This window comes from Rhincodon typus, chromosome 2, assembly GCF_021869965.1.
Source record: "Rhincodon typus isolate 14 chromosome 2, sRhiTyp1.1, whole genome shotgun sequence".
In the NCBI taxonomy this organism is placed as follows: Eukaryota; Metazoa; Chordata; class Chondrichthyes; order Orectolobiformes; family Rhincodontidae; genus Rhincodon; species Rhincodon typus.
This window is the reverse complement of record NC_063333.1, coordinates 34,596,968-34,612,589: the sequence shown is the minus strand read 5'-3', so window position 1 is coordinate 34,612,589 and position 15,622 is coordinate 34,596,968. Positions and strand designations below refer to the sequence as shown.

The following is a 15,622-nucleotide window of genomic DNA, read 5'->3' as shown; positions in this document are numbered from 1 at the left end:
AGCTTTCCTGCTCCTCTGATGCTGCTTGGCCTGCTGTGTTCATCCAGATGTACACCTTGTTATCATCAATAAACGGGGATAGCCAACATGACTGGTCTTCACATCCTTCAAAATTTCTATGTCCGTCAGTTCTGGTTTCCAGCAGCATTTTGGATAATTTATCTGCTTTCAAATAAAATTTGGTCTTTATTTCTCAGCGGCATGTGCAGGCAACGACAAGGACGAGTTGCTCCTTTGGGAAGCTGCCGGCTGTCCCTCCGTTGTCCAATAACGGGCAAAGATACAGACTATGGGGATTTTCTCACTGAGGACAAAGAAACATTCACTAGGGCACTTCAGCAGAATCCAAGCGATTGGGAAGTGTTCTATGCGTCATCCTAACACTTGTGCCTAATTAATTTACTTAATGTCAACAGGCGGAATTTCTTTGGAAATACGTTGCATTTGACAGCGTTTGATCCAACGAGTCAGCTCACAGAAAGATGCTGCACTAACCTTGAAAAGCAGGATATTATTCCCAAGGAGCCACATCTCCTTGAACTCACTGAAATGACCAGTGGATACAAGTGAGCAACACTAACGAACTAGGGGGATAAAAAACGAAGTGACATTGACCCAATGAATAGCCCTATCATCTAAATGTGTGTAAGGAACCTGGCGGCATTACTGAGATACAGATGCATTCTAATACTAGTGTGACGGTAAGTAACAGCCCACAGTTGACTCTGCAACTGTCATTCCTCAAGACTGAGTCTGAAAAACGAACTGATTAAATATAGAACAATGTGTTCAATTATGTATAAAAAGTAAAAGTAGAATGTAATTCACATAATATCCTCGAACTATCCAGCTGTGTTTAAGTCATTAAACATTAAAGTCATTAAAGTACAATAAACATCACAAACTGACATGCACTCACGGTGTTCTGGATGTCAGTAAATCCTTTACAAATAATGGCAAGGTAATGTGACATATCGTAATATATTTCTCTACAACCCAACAATGATTGTCCCAGTGTTTTCTTTTTCTGCCATGCACACATTATTTTCTCAATCTCAGTCACCAGCTGAATTGTAAAGAGAGAAAGTTACCACGGTACATTACACATTTATCCGAACCTGTACATTCTTACCGATCATGGCCTACAGCATGTTTGACAATTCTGAACTGGTCTGTCAGAAGGCTATATGAAAAGAAACTATTCAAAACCAAGAAGGGTCAATTGGTCCAGAAATATTCAACTTAGTACGTCAAACGCAGAGTGGTTTATTACCTCGTTAACATAGCAGTGAAAATAATGCATTAACACAACGAGAAATAGGAAGAAGATAAAAGCAATGGGGAAAATAATAGTGAAACTATTGAACAAATCACTACAAGCTGTTTCATTTAATGAAAGTGAATGGGCACAAGTTCATTCTTTCATTTCCCTCGTTGGGCCTCTTGCTCCTATTTTTGGAAGAATAACATTTTGTAGGAATAGTGTGGGTCCTGTGTTGTAAGTAATGGTAACAAAGTGCAAACATTGTTATTGTAGAATGCGACAATGTGTATGTGGGCGGCGCAAAACTGTCTCAAACTGAGCATTGTCACAATTATACAGACGTTTCAGAGAATTATATATACAATGATAGTTTTGATACGTCACCATACAATTTTAGAATAAAGTTGATCCAAATTAAACCGTATAGCGCAAAAGATATCTCGATGAAATCTGTTGAATGATTACGCATCTGGGTCAGTATCGCATTTCTGAATTCTAATTCTTCTTTCAGCCTTTTAGCAATGCCTTAAAACACACACACACACACACACACACAAATTGCCCACTGTCACTGATGTGTAAGCTGAAATGTATTTGGTTTCCAAACTCATGAGAGCGAGGAATGAACGCCATTAAACCGATTTCCACCTTACGTGCGACCGGAGGGATCTTGCACGAGTCCAACACGCGAAACTTTCAGATTTTAATTAGAATTGTGATTTCACCAATGTATACGCTTATAACAGCCTCGCCTTAATTCAAATTGTTTAAAACCTGCACTTTAAATGCAAGGAAAAGCAACAGTCCGTGAGGTTGCTGTATGGACCGACTGTTGTGATCTACGCCCCCACCCCCAGCCCCCTCACCTCTCTGGGGAGAGGAGACCCCCTCGACTGAGACCAGTCAGTTCAGTTCAGTCCACATTTGATCCCGGACACCAAGTGTCAGAATTGTCCTTAGCTAGGCCTCTCCATTTGCAAGCACATTTCCCGACTTTAAAATTTACTATTAAACTACATCTGCCACTACTTTGTTAGCATTCAGTAAAAAAAAAATCAATCGCCGTCTAATAAACGGAATGTTGAAGTCAGATTTTTCCTGGAGTTTATGGTTGGGACGGTCAATTTGCGTATGTTTTTTTTGGTTGAGGCGCTTATGAATAATGTTAGCTCGCACAAGTACTGAGTAGAGATGGATGTAGAAAAATAATACCGATTTTATCAGGTAGGAAAATGGCCTTACTTGTACCAGAGTCATCTGGGAACCGAGGGCCAACAGGATTTTCTCGGTTTTAGTTGGGTACGGGTTGTCTCGGTGCTTGTAAAGCCATTGTTTCAAAGGACGAGCCATATCCTGAAGAGCCTGCCGTTTGTGTCTCACTTTCCCTGCGCCCTGCCGAGAGCTGGAAACATTCAGGTGGTCAATAACCAAGCACAAAGCAAAGAAAAACACAAAGCTTTTCATAGATAGCCGACTTCTCAGAAAATGTAATCGCGTTCAAAGGGATATTTCTTCTTGTACAGTGAAAGGTCCCTGTGGTGTAAAAGTGTGGGCAATTGACACTCTGAGAGTGTATCGTGTTTTGGATGATAACAGACATGTGCAGAAAGCAAGACTCATGACACCCTAATTATAGCAACCGTAACATTCATTTAAAAAAAACTCATTCGAACCCTGTTTCTGATTCCAGTTTTAAATAAACACGTTCATGTTTCTGGTGATTTAATTTTTGAGTAGAAATAAAATTCGCTTTAGTAATGAATGTGAGACACCCGTGGAAATATTTGCATATGTGAGAGGTGACGTTCTCGGCAAGCCCGGACCGTTCTGTACCTGTGCATATCGTTATTCCGGGTTTATCTTATTTGTCGTGCTTTATATAGATAACCTGCTTCAAATGTATTTTTGCTGCAGTGTTTGAGAAGTTTCTCGGGAGACACGATGAGGTTCTATATAAATGAAGGCTTCCCTCTCCTTAGGTCTTTGTTTCAGTCCTTGTCCGTCTCAGAACCAAATTTGGCTTCTGCCCATTCATAGAGGAAAAATACTTCATTTATTTAGCCCCGTCACCACCTCATGGCGTTTCGAAGTATGTCCCAGTCAATGCAGCAGTTTTGAAGTATAAACTCTGTGATAATGTAGGAAACGTAGCAGCCAATTTACTTACAGTAAGCTCCCAAATAAAGTAGTGTGGGAATAACCAGATAGCCATATCTATCAACTAGGTGATGAAGACTGAGAGTTAAGTGTGTTGTGAGTCTGAGCTTGTGTGGCTCAATGGAATGTCCTGTCTGTGTATCCATGTGAACACTGTGGTGATCAGCAGGCCGGCTTGTAACTCATGCCTCTAGCCGGTGGCACATGATGTGGATGGTGCCTGAATATGTGCATTCCAACTGAGTGCTGTAGATGTCGCTGTGAATTTGAAGGCCCTTTCTCCAGTGAGCAGAGACACTTAAATTCTCACTGGGATGATATTTCTGACTCACGTCCCCTTGAACACTGCCAGACCATCGCGGTATTGCCAAACTTTCGCGTATGACCCCAAAGCAACTTGTCATCTCGATCTTTGCTAACAGTCAAGGTTATAACTAGTTCTTGTGTATGAGCTGGAATTCATCCTCAGTGAAGATCGTACTATAAAAATACGCAATCATCTTAGAGTGTATTTTTCTAAAATCCTTGATTGTCACTGAAACGTGTGTTTTTTTAAAACTGTATATGTAGCTGAAATTGAAATATATGAAAACACGCTTAGATCAGTTACAAAATGTCCACTCTGTGACAATAAAGCTAGTTCTACTGGAATGCGCGTGTATACACAGAGGATCTACGATTATGTCTGAATTATTGCAACATTTGACCATCTAGAGAAACATGTTTACATTCGTGACCAACCCTGATGTGAAAAGGTGATTGCAAGTTATGAAATCTTGGGGTCGAATGCCATTGTTATTTAGACACTTTTGAGTGTTTGATGAGGCGAGACATAACAAAATTTGATCAATAATGTCAGGTCTGAAAAAGAGTCATAATCAGACTCAAACAATTAACTCTGTTTCTCTCTCCACAGATGCTGCCGGACCTGCCCAGTTTCTCCAGCATTCTCTGTTTCAGATCTCCAGCTGCTTTGGTATAGTCAATAATGTGTTCACAATCAGGGGTCTCACTATTGCCGATTTGAAAGGGGAGCCTGAACGTGTTTTGAATGGGATTCAAAGAACGGTGCCTGGTTTGGAATGATAAAATGGAAGTGGGCGTCACATATTTACAAATGACTGTGCTGATACCATCAGAAACTGGTCATCACATTTCCATCAAAGGTCACTTCAACAAAACCATCAAATAAGGCGAAGAGAGGAAATTTTTCAAAGTGTTGTTATTTATAGTCTGAAGGACATGGATTGCGCTGCATTCTGTAGAGTGAATGCTTGATGCCCCGCTTTATGAAATCTATTTTCAGGATTTCTTAACGCAAAGTCAGATTGTTAACGAACAGAACACAAACCCAACATAACCGATGGCTGTGTATCGTCGGGAAGTGTGTGTGTGCTATATAATTCTGCTTCACCGCCTATCCTACAGCTACATTTCCGAGCCCAGTTAACCACATGCTTGTTACCCACAGTAAAAGGAGTCATACCCAGACCTCCTGTGCCGCAGACCCCTCTGACTCCGGCTGGACGGACTGTCCGGAATTATCAGCTCCTGCTCTTGTTCTTCCATCACTTCCATATAGGTCCTGCTTTTCCTCTCCACCTCATTTGCCTTTTCTTCGAAAAGTACTTGGTTGGTAAATTTATTGAAGACGATTGTATTCATCTTCCGGCGCGTTCCAGTGTCTGTCTCACGAATCGGGATTTGAAGATTCAACCTGGGGTACTGGAGCCAAGGGATATATATATAGTAAAAAAAAATCGTTGGTTCCTTCAAAACCAAAACTCAAACGACCCTAATTGCCATGTAAATGAAGAGAAAATAAACCCCTGCCGTCCACAAAGGAAGGTCCTGGCCCTCTGCCAAAATAGACAGAATGCAAACCATTCACAGTGAATGTTGTGTTATTCACTTTCCCCGGTTAAATGAGCGCTTTTTTTTAGTGTTGTTTACAATTCTCAAGTACGCACCACTCGCAAGTTTGAGGAGAGAAATCTGCAGATGAAACGGTTTCTCCCATTACATTCACTATTCGATTCCCATTGCCACCGCTGAGAAGGTATATATTTATTTAAAAAAACAAAATTCAGCCCTGTTTGCAAAATAAATCCAATTTATCAGAACTTTCTCCTCAGGATCGTCCTGAACACAAATAAATTCCTACAGCATGTGATCTGGGAGCGCACACCAGTGGGACAGGAAACAGGGTCATTTTTAATGGGCCACTCCTCAGCATTAGAGACCCGGCGCGCGTTTGCTAACGGGCTGTATCCTGACCTGAACTAGCCGCTCTACTGGAGTATTTCTACAAAACAGTCAAAATCTGTCTTGCAAAACCAAGTTTAAGGGTTTACAGCGAACAGTAAACTCCCAGGACATCTGCGCAAGCCGCTGTTTCAGGACCTCTGCTGCCTTGCGGACACACTAACAGCAACGTTTTAAATGATGAATGTTTCTGTGAGTGTGTGTCAGAAGGCAGCGCCGGTGCTCACCCAGACAGAGCTCCTATTCACAATAGATTGGTCGATATTCCCGAGTATCTGAACAAGGTTGAGTAATATCACGCACAAATTCACAAAGGCAGCGACAGTTATGGGCTTGGGAATGTCTACATCATCCATCAATATTTCCACTGAATTCCCATTCATGCAGAGCCAGCCCGTGCGCCCCCCCCCCGCTTTTTCTCTGGGAATATCTTAGGGAATAGTTCCTAGACACCGTTAGAAAAGACAGAACACGTGCCTGTCTTCTGATCACCGCACTGTCTGTCTCTTACCTGTGTCTCGGGGCTGCACTCTATCCCCGACTCGCTTAGCTACATCAATCAGCTCACGCACGCTTTGTCTTTGCAATCTGGTGTCTCAGATGAGAAAGGGACGGGGGTGCGGGGGTTTCGGTTTGGGTCTCTCATTACTCAGGGACTGTGGAAAGTCAGTGCCCTTCCTGAGCCCGCAGCACGTTAGCTGCATTCTGACGGGTCGGGCTGATCTGTTGATAAACTTTGAAAGCGCGGAGCCGCTGTTTAGCTGGCCGGCCCCGCCAACTGTAATAACCAGCTTCTCCCTGATTCCGCTCTGGAACTACCACCTCCGGCTACAGACTCGGCCGTGAAATCTCACAGGTTCCTCAGGGAGATCCTAAAGTCTCCGAGCCATTCTTGTCGCTAATATAATCATATTCTGTTCAGAACACGTTTCCTTTTTAAGTGCCTAGAACGTTTTGATGAATAAGGTCACCGCCAACAAACATGATTGCAAAGCAGAGAAGTCATTACCTGATTTGGGTTTACAAGGAGCCGGTCAGTGTGGTAAAGTGATGAGAACGAGCAGTAATCCAGCTCCTGTCTGTAGTTGCATTGCCATTTCACATCGCTGTCAGGAACAGTTGATCTGAAACCGCACGGACCACGCTCGCCTCTCTCCTATTTACCCTGATGGCAGCCCTAACCCCGGAACCTGAATATACAGCATTGCCCATGTTTCCCAGCTGCTCTGCCTAGTCTCTGAACATAGACTGACTGCATTACTCAGGTTCCGGGAAGGTGCAGCGGGAGGCTGTCTCTGCTAGTTTTACAGGATCCTGTTCTCTCGCTCCTAAATATAGCGCGCTTATTTCATTTCCAGCACGAACATTTCCGTTCTAAATCGACTGACCTGGTGCATTTTCGTTTCATTTTCCCGAGACAAATGCAGTACTGAAAATCTATCCATTAATGTTTTCGAAACATTTCTTATCATCCAGGTATCACATTGAGAACATCGATTGCATTTGATATTTTTCCAACAATGTGATCGCAGAGATTACGTAGAGAGTTTCCTATCGGGAGCTTAATTGTAAATTCATCGTTTGTTTATATTTCAGAGTTTTTGTTTTGAACATTTCCCCACATCATTCCTCCTCCTGAAAGGACCGCACGCCAAATACCTAAAATCATGCCTTTCGGAAAACTAATTTTAATTGAATACAACTTCACTTAAATAAGAATGGTAAAATTTCGTTTTATTTTATTTAAAGTGGACACACGTTGCTTACACCGGGAGTGCTCAGGTATGTTGGCCCATTGGCTTCTATTTAGGTTGATACACTTTGCGCTCTTATGAAACTGAACTGTAAATAAAACTCAAAGCGTTGGCAATTGTTTGAAACTGCGCAAGATTAGCAGCCTACCTGCGTATCCATTAACACAATTACAATCTTGTCAGAAAAGATGATTTTTTTTGAATGGGAAATTGATTCCAGTTCTTTGGTTAAAGAGGATATTTACCAGATCCTTGTGAAACGGAATATTTCGATAAGCGCTGGATGCCTTTCTGACTAAGTCATAGAACCAGCTAGTATCTAATTTTTTCACTGAATAAACTTCGGTCAGCCTTGTTTTTTTTAATACAACTGGACAACAAATAAACATGAAAAACTAGCTATTGAATCAATGCTGTCTTATAAATTTAAGTAAATCTGTTTTTGATGTGGTCGTTAAACGACTCCAAGGTTACATCTTTATGTACTTTCGGGTCTGGTAAAATCTTTACAATTCCCCAAACAAAACACCTTTGAGTTGACAATCAATTCGTTATTATCGAGAATATAGGAATGCCAGTATGTTCTTGAATACCTGCAAGTGTTGAGTGCAAGTGTTAACGTGAGATTGACCTTTTCACACGAGGTAACATTTGTCTGAGTCCACTTCGTTAACAAAAAGAATCGAATAAATGTTTGAAATTCTCACAAGGCGCCAGTGTAGTGAGTGAACACAGCGGTTAATGTTACCGTCTGTCAGTGACACAGTGAACTAACTGCAAACAGAAATAGAACAGAACTCAAGATGAAAATGCTAGAAATAAAATCAAAAAAATTGGAAACTGACACCAGGTCCACCAACTCTTAAAAAGGGAAAGAAATTTGTCATCTTTCCCCTTTCCTTTACTGTACACCATCGTACTACTCACTGACTAAAAGATACCTTGAGACTGCAGCTTTCACTAAACACACACTTAGGAATGGACTGATGTGATCAGCGGGTGTGAACAAATTCAGCACTTTCCGGCTCGCTCAGTCTGTGAACCAAAAACGGAGAAAGATGCAGCGGCGGCTGTGGGATACCAGGAATGATTTATGAGGGTCATCCTCAAGAAGCAGGAAAATAAGATTGCCATATTTCTGGTGGTCTGCAAGGTAAAATAAAATGCTATTGGAATGAGTTCAATCATCCCCATGGTCACGGCCAATAAACTATAATACCATTTGAGATATCAACCATCACCGCGCACTATATTGAGAACATTATCTGTTACTTTTTGTGGGGGTGGGAGTGAATGTCAGACTCTTATCAATTGTCGGAAAAATTTGACAGCATCGCCCGTTGTGCTCCCGGTTGAACGAGCCGGCCTTAGCGGTGTCCATCTGGTAACCCCCCTTTCGCCCACTGCCGGGAATTCTCGCGTGAAAGCCGAGTGCCCAAGGAGTGAGAGCAGATTTCTTACACATTTATAACGTGTTCGAGATCACATAGTTCATCACTTTCAGCTGATGTTTATCATTTGAATTTCGAGTGACACGAATTTGGGGAATTGAAATAAAACGCGTGGCTCGGAAGGGTATAAACTGATGGACATTAACACGAAAGACTTGATTTTAGAAATAGCAACATTTAACTTTCAATATTTGCCCTGGGGGAGAGGATCCGTGTTTGTGAAAACAAACCGGGGTGACTAGGCTGCGAGACCCCGACTGAATTCAGGCAACTTGTGCTATGCGGATTTTTTTTTCTAAAATTAAAACAAATCGTTGCATATTTCTTTTTAACGGTTTTAATGTTCGTTATTTTGGTCGAAGTGTTAAATCATACCGGCTTGAGCGGCAGAATAAATAAGGAGGTCTTCATTATCTCTTTAGCAAGTCATTGTGATTCTGTAAATGGATAAACCACGATTTCAAACAATTTCCCACCTCCCTCCAGACCTGTGCGGAGGGGAGGAAACTTTCGCCTTGGGCGAACCGCGGGCTGCGCTGTTTCTTCGCAATGTTTGCGGTCGACGAGTTAACTCCAAGTAAAACCGGATTCATCAAAGCAACAACAACAAAAACCCCAGTGGGTTAAAAACAAACTCCGGTTTATTTTACGGGCTCATTAAGTAGAATTAGAGAGGAAATTTGTTCAGCTTGTCCCGCTCTCCTGGAAATAACGTAGCCGCTGAGGATCTGTTATTCTGCGGAGAGCTACAAAAACCAAGTTGAGTTTGCAAGAGCAATCCTCCAAAACGGCGTGAATGAAACGAAGCTGCACGTTTCACTAACTCCCAGCGCAAGGTTTATTAAAATGAAATGTATTTTGTGGACACGGCGCCATCAGTGTTTGCATCTGGAATGAGTTTAACGATAACCGGCAGTGTGTCTAGTATAGTATTGGAGGGTTTTATGTAGATTCATCTCGGGAAAGCGGCGCAGGGACGTTAGGTGTTTAGCACGCGAGACGAGAGTCCCGTCTGCAGTTAACCCCGAATTCATTGAGACAGTTAATGTTTTATTTCAAGATTCATTGACATTGAATGGTCCTGGCCGAAGAACTGAACCCGGTGCAGTGAGATGATTTCCAGCAATTTACACCAGCTATTACATTGCTCTCTGAACTGCGCTTCACTGGCAACTTTTCTGAATTATGCCATTCACTGTTTTAAAATTTTAGTGCCTGCATTATTCAAACATTTTGGCGATCAGTTTCATACTAACGTTATAGATTGTATGAAAAATCAGTAGGTTTTAGCTGATATCCAGAGGCGGCTGTTTATATCCCCGAAAGAGATATCAGAATTGTCACAGTCACTTATAATTGTTACATTTACTGACCCTGACCTCCCCGATTGAAAAGATGGGAGACTTCACACTCAGCCCCTTGAGAAGTGATGGAATCCAGTTTGTGATCTTTCTTGATAGATTGGGGTGTGGCGGGTCGGAAAACGGTCTTTTAAAATCTGACTTATGATCTGAACATAAAGTGCATTGGGAGGTTCCCGGTAAAGACAGAACGGGACTCCGGCAGGTCTATCCTTCGGAATAGTTCATGTCCGGGGAATTTCGCCCTATCTCTTCCATTGACCGTGGCTCTTTTCTGAATGTTTAAAAACTACCCGAAAGTACAATGTTAGCATCCACGAGGGTCTGCTCTCCAGGATTGCATTGCGTCAGTGGCACGGTGACTGGGTCCCACTTGCGCAACTGAGTATGCACATGAGCCCGGACTTTGCGATTTCAGTATTGACAGTCTGTGCTCACACTTGTAAACGAGACTGATCTAACAAATCTGCAAAACAGCGTGTCTCACTTCACAAAGAAAAGTTACAGGTTCTTCTTTGAAACTGATATTCTTGCCAATTTGCCATGCACAGGAGGCTTGATAGCAACAGGAAAGAATAAAGTCATGTCAGCTTTACACCTCCTCGCCTGAAGAAGGGTAATACTCGAAAAGTTGACTACTCCTTTCCTCCAGATGCTGCCTGGCCTGCTGTGTTTTTCCAGCCTCCTATTTATCTTCCGAGGCTCTAATCTGTCCACTTCCCCCTTCAGCCCCACCCCAAAACCACTAACGCGCTTTTCTGGATCTTCCAGATTTTCAAAGTTGGAAGTTTTTTTTTATATTTGTGTATTTAATTGGATATATACGGACCCATTATGTTTTAAAAATGCATTTACATTTTGACTGCTGTATATTTCCGCCCAGTTGAATCCTGGCAATTCCTTCGACGAATTACCAGCTTCAATCATAATTTATGCCAGTGGTATTAAAATAAAACAATTGCAAAATCTTGATAATCTTTAAGGAAAAATGGAAATGTTAATAAAGGTAGAAAACCATTAATAAAGCATTATAAGAGCGCTCTGATTTCAATTGGTGGTGCATTGACTGCTTTCGTCCGATGAGCATTAAAACACAAGGTTAATCAGAGGAACATGCTTGGCTCAGTGTTTTGTAGTTTAGTATTATACTTGGACCGAAATGGAGAAAAATGCTTTGGTATCCTGGAATTCCATGAATGGATCGGGTTTGTGCTGTTTGGAGTCGGCTATGTTCTTCAAGGATCTCGTCATGCATATTTTCCACAGATTGTTGGACATAGGTATGGACTAATATCAGTGGGTGTTTTAAGTAATATCTTGAAATAAAATAAATTGAATTTACTTCAGGACCTTTACTGACTGTTGAAGAGAAAGCGTTTGTATCTTTGAATGGTGAGGTTTTGTGAAATGAATGCGGTTGCGATGTTCACAAATTACCGAAATTCACCATTGTTTCATGCATTGTTTACCCTAAATATCACAAATGATGTATCAAAGTTTTAAATGCCCGAATTCACGATTCGATTTTTGATCGACTGTCCAGTTACATTTAGCTTGAAATTCATTAGTTTCTATGTAAAGGAGGATATTGATGTCAACAAAGTTTGGGCGACCGGACACCGGACCTCTATCCAGTTAGAAAGAGCAACTTATAGCGTTCCTCCTTCACATCCAACTCTGCTGCTTGCGAAGTATGACGACAGATCTCTTCTAGGCTTCCAATGTCAATTCAGACTTTGCTAAGATGGCTTCGGGGTGATTTATTCCTTTGACTCTCCCGTTGCCCTCTGGTGTATTACCTTCTTTGAAAGTCCCACTGAGATTAGATACTTCTCATGTGGGAAACTGCAGATGAAATTCTCAGCTTTACCTCTTCATAATCTACAGCAATTTGTACAACTTAAGTGTTGTTCTGCTGGGGTGCTGTGCAATAACATTGGATTAGGTTACTGGCTGGAAAAGGCACGCTATTGCAGAATATTGACAATGTTTAACGACAGTAAATACAGAAAGAAATAATTTGTATGTATATAATATCTTTTTAAACGATTAATTGACAATGAAACACTTTAGAACATCCTGCGATGTGCGAATCTAGAAACAGCAATAAGACAAATGAATAGTAATTTAGTTTGTTACGTAGTGAACTGGCAATGTGAAAAATTTCATTGATGGCATGATAACTTTAACCATCACAGACAGCTACAGCCTTTATTTAATCTACCCTATACTCTCTCAGTTGCGCTGCAGATTTACCAGGATACTACGTGGACTCCAAGGATTAAATTATACACAGGAATTGCATAAAATAAGGTAGTATCTCCTGGAATTTAGAATGTTAAGAGGTCATTTCATGGAGATTTTCAGGATCTTAAGGGAAATTGGTAGGATGAGAGAAACCGTTTTCATCGTTTCGGGACTGGGACCATAGTCTAAAATTGAAGCTAGATCCTGTCAGGTGTGAAATTAGGGACACTTTTACACATAGAGAACGCTAACATTTTGGAACTCTCTTCCACAAATGCAATTATTGTTCGTTTTAAGATTTTAAGTGATTTTAATAGATTTTAAGTGCAGTCAGATGACAAGTCATTCATTTTCGCTCTGTATGGCAGATCCTAGACTAAATAAACTACTGTTTCTGTGTTAGTATTTCATCTGAAAGAGAGCATCTTCAACGGCACAGCAATCCATCGTAATGCATTGAAGAATTAGCTCTAGATAATGTGGGACTCAAACCCACAACTTTCTGATTCAAGAGGTGCCACCACTGGGCTAAGCTAATGTTTCAATCTTACTTTCACTCACCTAAAGCAATTTCAAAGATGTAGTAGAGAGTTTCAACTATGAATTACAATACAAAGACAGGAGAGAAATTTGAACCAAATGACTTTTGATTCAAGTTGTGGTACAAACAATTTGCTCCCAATTTAGCTCCTAGTTTATACGTTTTATTTTATGAAATCCAGACTATTGGAATAAAGAAGAACATATTTTGTAGCTGGAGTATAACTTTTTTAAAAGCAGAATTTGATCTATTTAGAACCTGAATGTAACATTTAAATGGTTTGTACTTTAGTAATGAGTTCTTAAAGACCTCACTAACAAGACAGTAATCAATATCGTCTGTCTCAAAATTTCTTAGGCATATTATGTGCATATGCATGGCACATATCCAAAAATATTTTGTGTATGACATGCATTTGCAGGACTATGCCTAAGAATTTACAGGAGATTTTTCAAGCCAGTCTCTGAAGACTGACAATATTCACTTCTGTGTCATTGCCAGTAAGGTGCTTGAAATAGATACAGCAGCTTTCATTGTGCGGCATTAAAAAGAAATGTGCTACCAGGTGGAGAAACTTCTTTTACAAACCAGTGCAAAAGAGGTGTAAATCAAATGTCCCATGACAACTGTCAAAGCATACCAGCTATGTTTTAGTTTGAAGCACAAATAACAGACTTAAAACAAAAATTGCTGAAAAAACTCAAGACATTACAATTTTCAACGGTTTTCTTGTATAGTCAAAAATATTTTCCTATTTTTACTGCCTACACTGACCGTCAGTGAAATGAAGGTAAGACACTTATACGAAAATATGAAATGCTGTATGGCTTAATGCCTTAATAAATGAAATTAGTCACTGTCCTGGAGAAGTTAAAATGATGTTTTTGTTGTCGTTAGTCATTAGCACTATTTGCTCAAACTTTCAAGCTGGCATCTTTTCCATCACTTTTTTTTAAAAATTATACTTCAGCAGCGAGTTCTCTTCAAACAGACCTAGTGTTTCTAAACCAGAACCTTCTTTCCAATGGTTTCCCAATGCACAAGCTAATAAATCATATACACAGATATACAATATTTCCTTTCTGTGTACGATGAAAGAGAGGAATTTAATACTGTATTTCAGGAAATTAATTGTTTCACTTTGCATTACTTCAAAGCCATCAGGAGCAAAAGTTAACTGTAACCTGGTTTGACAGATTTTCAAAGATAGGTAAAAGGAAAAGAATTTGATTGAGAAAGAAAAGACAGAGAGGATAATGAAAAGAAAACATAGGAAATGAGGAAACAAATAGATTTAAAAAAAATTTTTGTTGAAAGATTTGTGACACTTTTTTTAAAAAAAATTGCAATCTAAAGTGTACAGATCTATAACCTAATTGAGGATGCTATTTGAATGTAATTTGTGAAAAAAACATCAAATTAAGCTGTCAATTTAATTTTCTTTTCATTGGAGTAAAGAAAATTTAGAGGAATCCTAATCCACATTTTTAAATGTGGGCAAAGTGGACAATATAGGTGCAATCTGGTTAGTGAACTTGTACTGCATGTTCAAAACTAGAGGACTAGAGGATAAAAACAAAATGAACAAACCTCAGGGAAAACCATTGATTTACAAGATCCTGACACCCCTCTCCCCTTCCCCCAGAATTAGTGACTATGTGGAATAGATTACTAGTACACAGGTGCTGTGTATATACCCCAAGAATTAGCTGGATACATATCTGTTCGGAATTAAAGGAAGGTTAAAAGGTGAACTGCATGCTCTTGGAAACTCATCCATAGGGAGCACAAGGAATAATTCTCATCAGTATATTGTCTTGTTATACCTTCAGTATGTTCTGAAGCATGTCACAGTTATATATTTTTGAAACTGCTGTTACATGGGTAAATGAAACAACCTATTTGGGGTCCATAAGATCCCTTCACAGTGAAATGGATCAATGTTTATTGTGTGTTATTTAAGGAAGAAGTGTTGTCCCAAACCATAAGACCATAACATATAGGAGCAGAATTAGGCCATTAAGTCTACTCCATCATTCAATCTGCCTGATATGTTTCTCAACCCCATTTTCCTGTCTTCTCCCCAAAACCCTTGATCCCCTTACTAATCAAGGACCTGTTTTAAATACATGCAATGACTTGGCTTCTATAGCCTTCTGCAGCAATGAGTTTCACTGATTCACCCCCCTCTGACTGAAGAAATTCCTCCTCATCTTAGTTCTAAAGAGTTGTCCTTCATTCTGAGGTTATGCCATCAGGTCCTAGTCTCTCCTACTAGGGGAACATTCCTCTCCTTGTCCACTCTATTCAGGCCTCTTAGTATTCTGTAAGTTTCAGTGAGACCAGCCGCTCTCATCCTTCTAATCTTAATGGAGTACAGACCTAGAGTCCTCAAATACACCTCATATGACACTAGCAGAAACACTAAAAAAATTACCTATATTTCTCTGAAAGTTATTAACTGACTTTGGCCCATGTATCTATTGCTTTTATTCACTTGTTTGATATTGTTTCTCCACACCTTCAGGAATATGCTTTTATCAAGATTTTCAAACTTGCATTCAAGAATTGTTATTGGAAAA

The 15,622-nt window shown here is 40.3% G+C and overlaps 1 protein-coding gene across 1 annotated transcript in view; it reads right to left on the bottom strand.

Annotated features, from left to right (window-relative positions):
- Positions 1–6,805, bottom strand: part of mkxa (mohawk homeobox a) — a 47,429-nt gene extending 40,624 nt beyond the window's left edge. The window contains exons 1-3 of the mRNA XM_020512986.2: positions 6,696–6,805; positions 4,908–5,146; positions 2,507–2,666 (exon numbers count right to left, since the gene is read on the bottom strand). Coding sequence (XP_020368575.1) covers positions 2,507–2,666; positions 4,908–5,086 — 339 coding nt within the window. The 5' untranslated portion in view covers positions 5,087–5,146; positions 6,696–6,805. The remainder of the gene's footprint in view (positions 1–2,506; positions 2,667–4,907; positions 5,147–6,695) is intronic.
- Between the last annotated feature and the right edge of the window lie 8,817 nt (positions 6,806–15,622).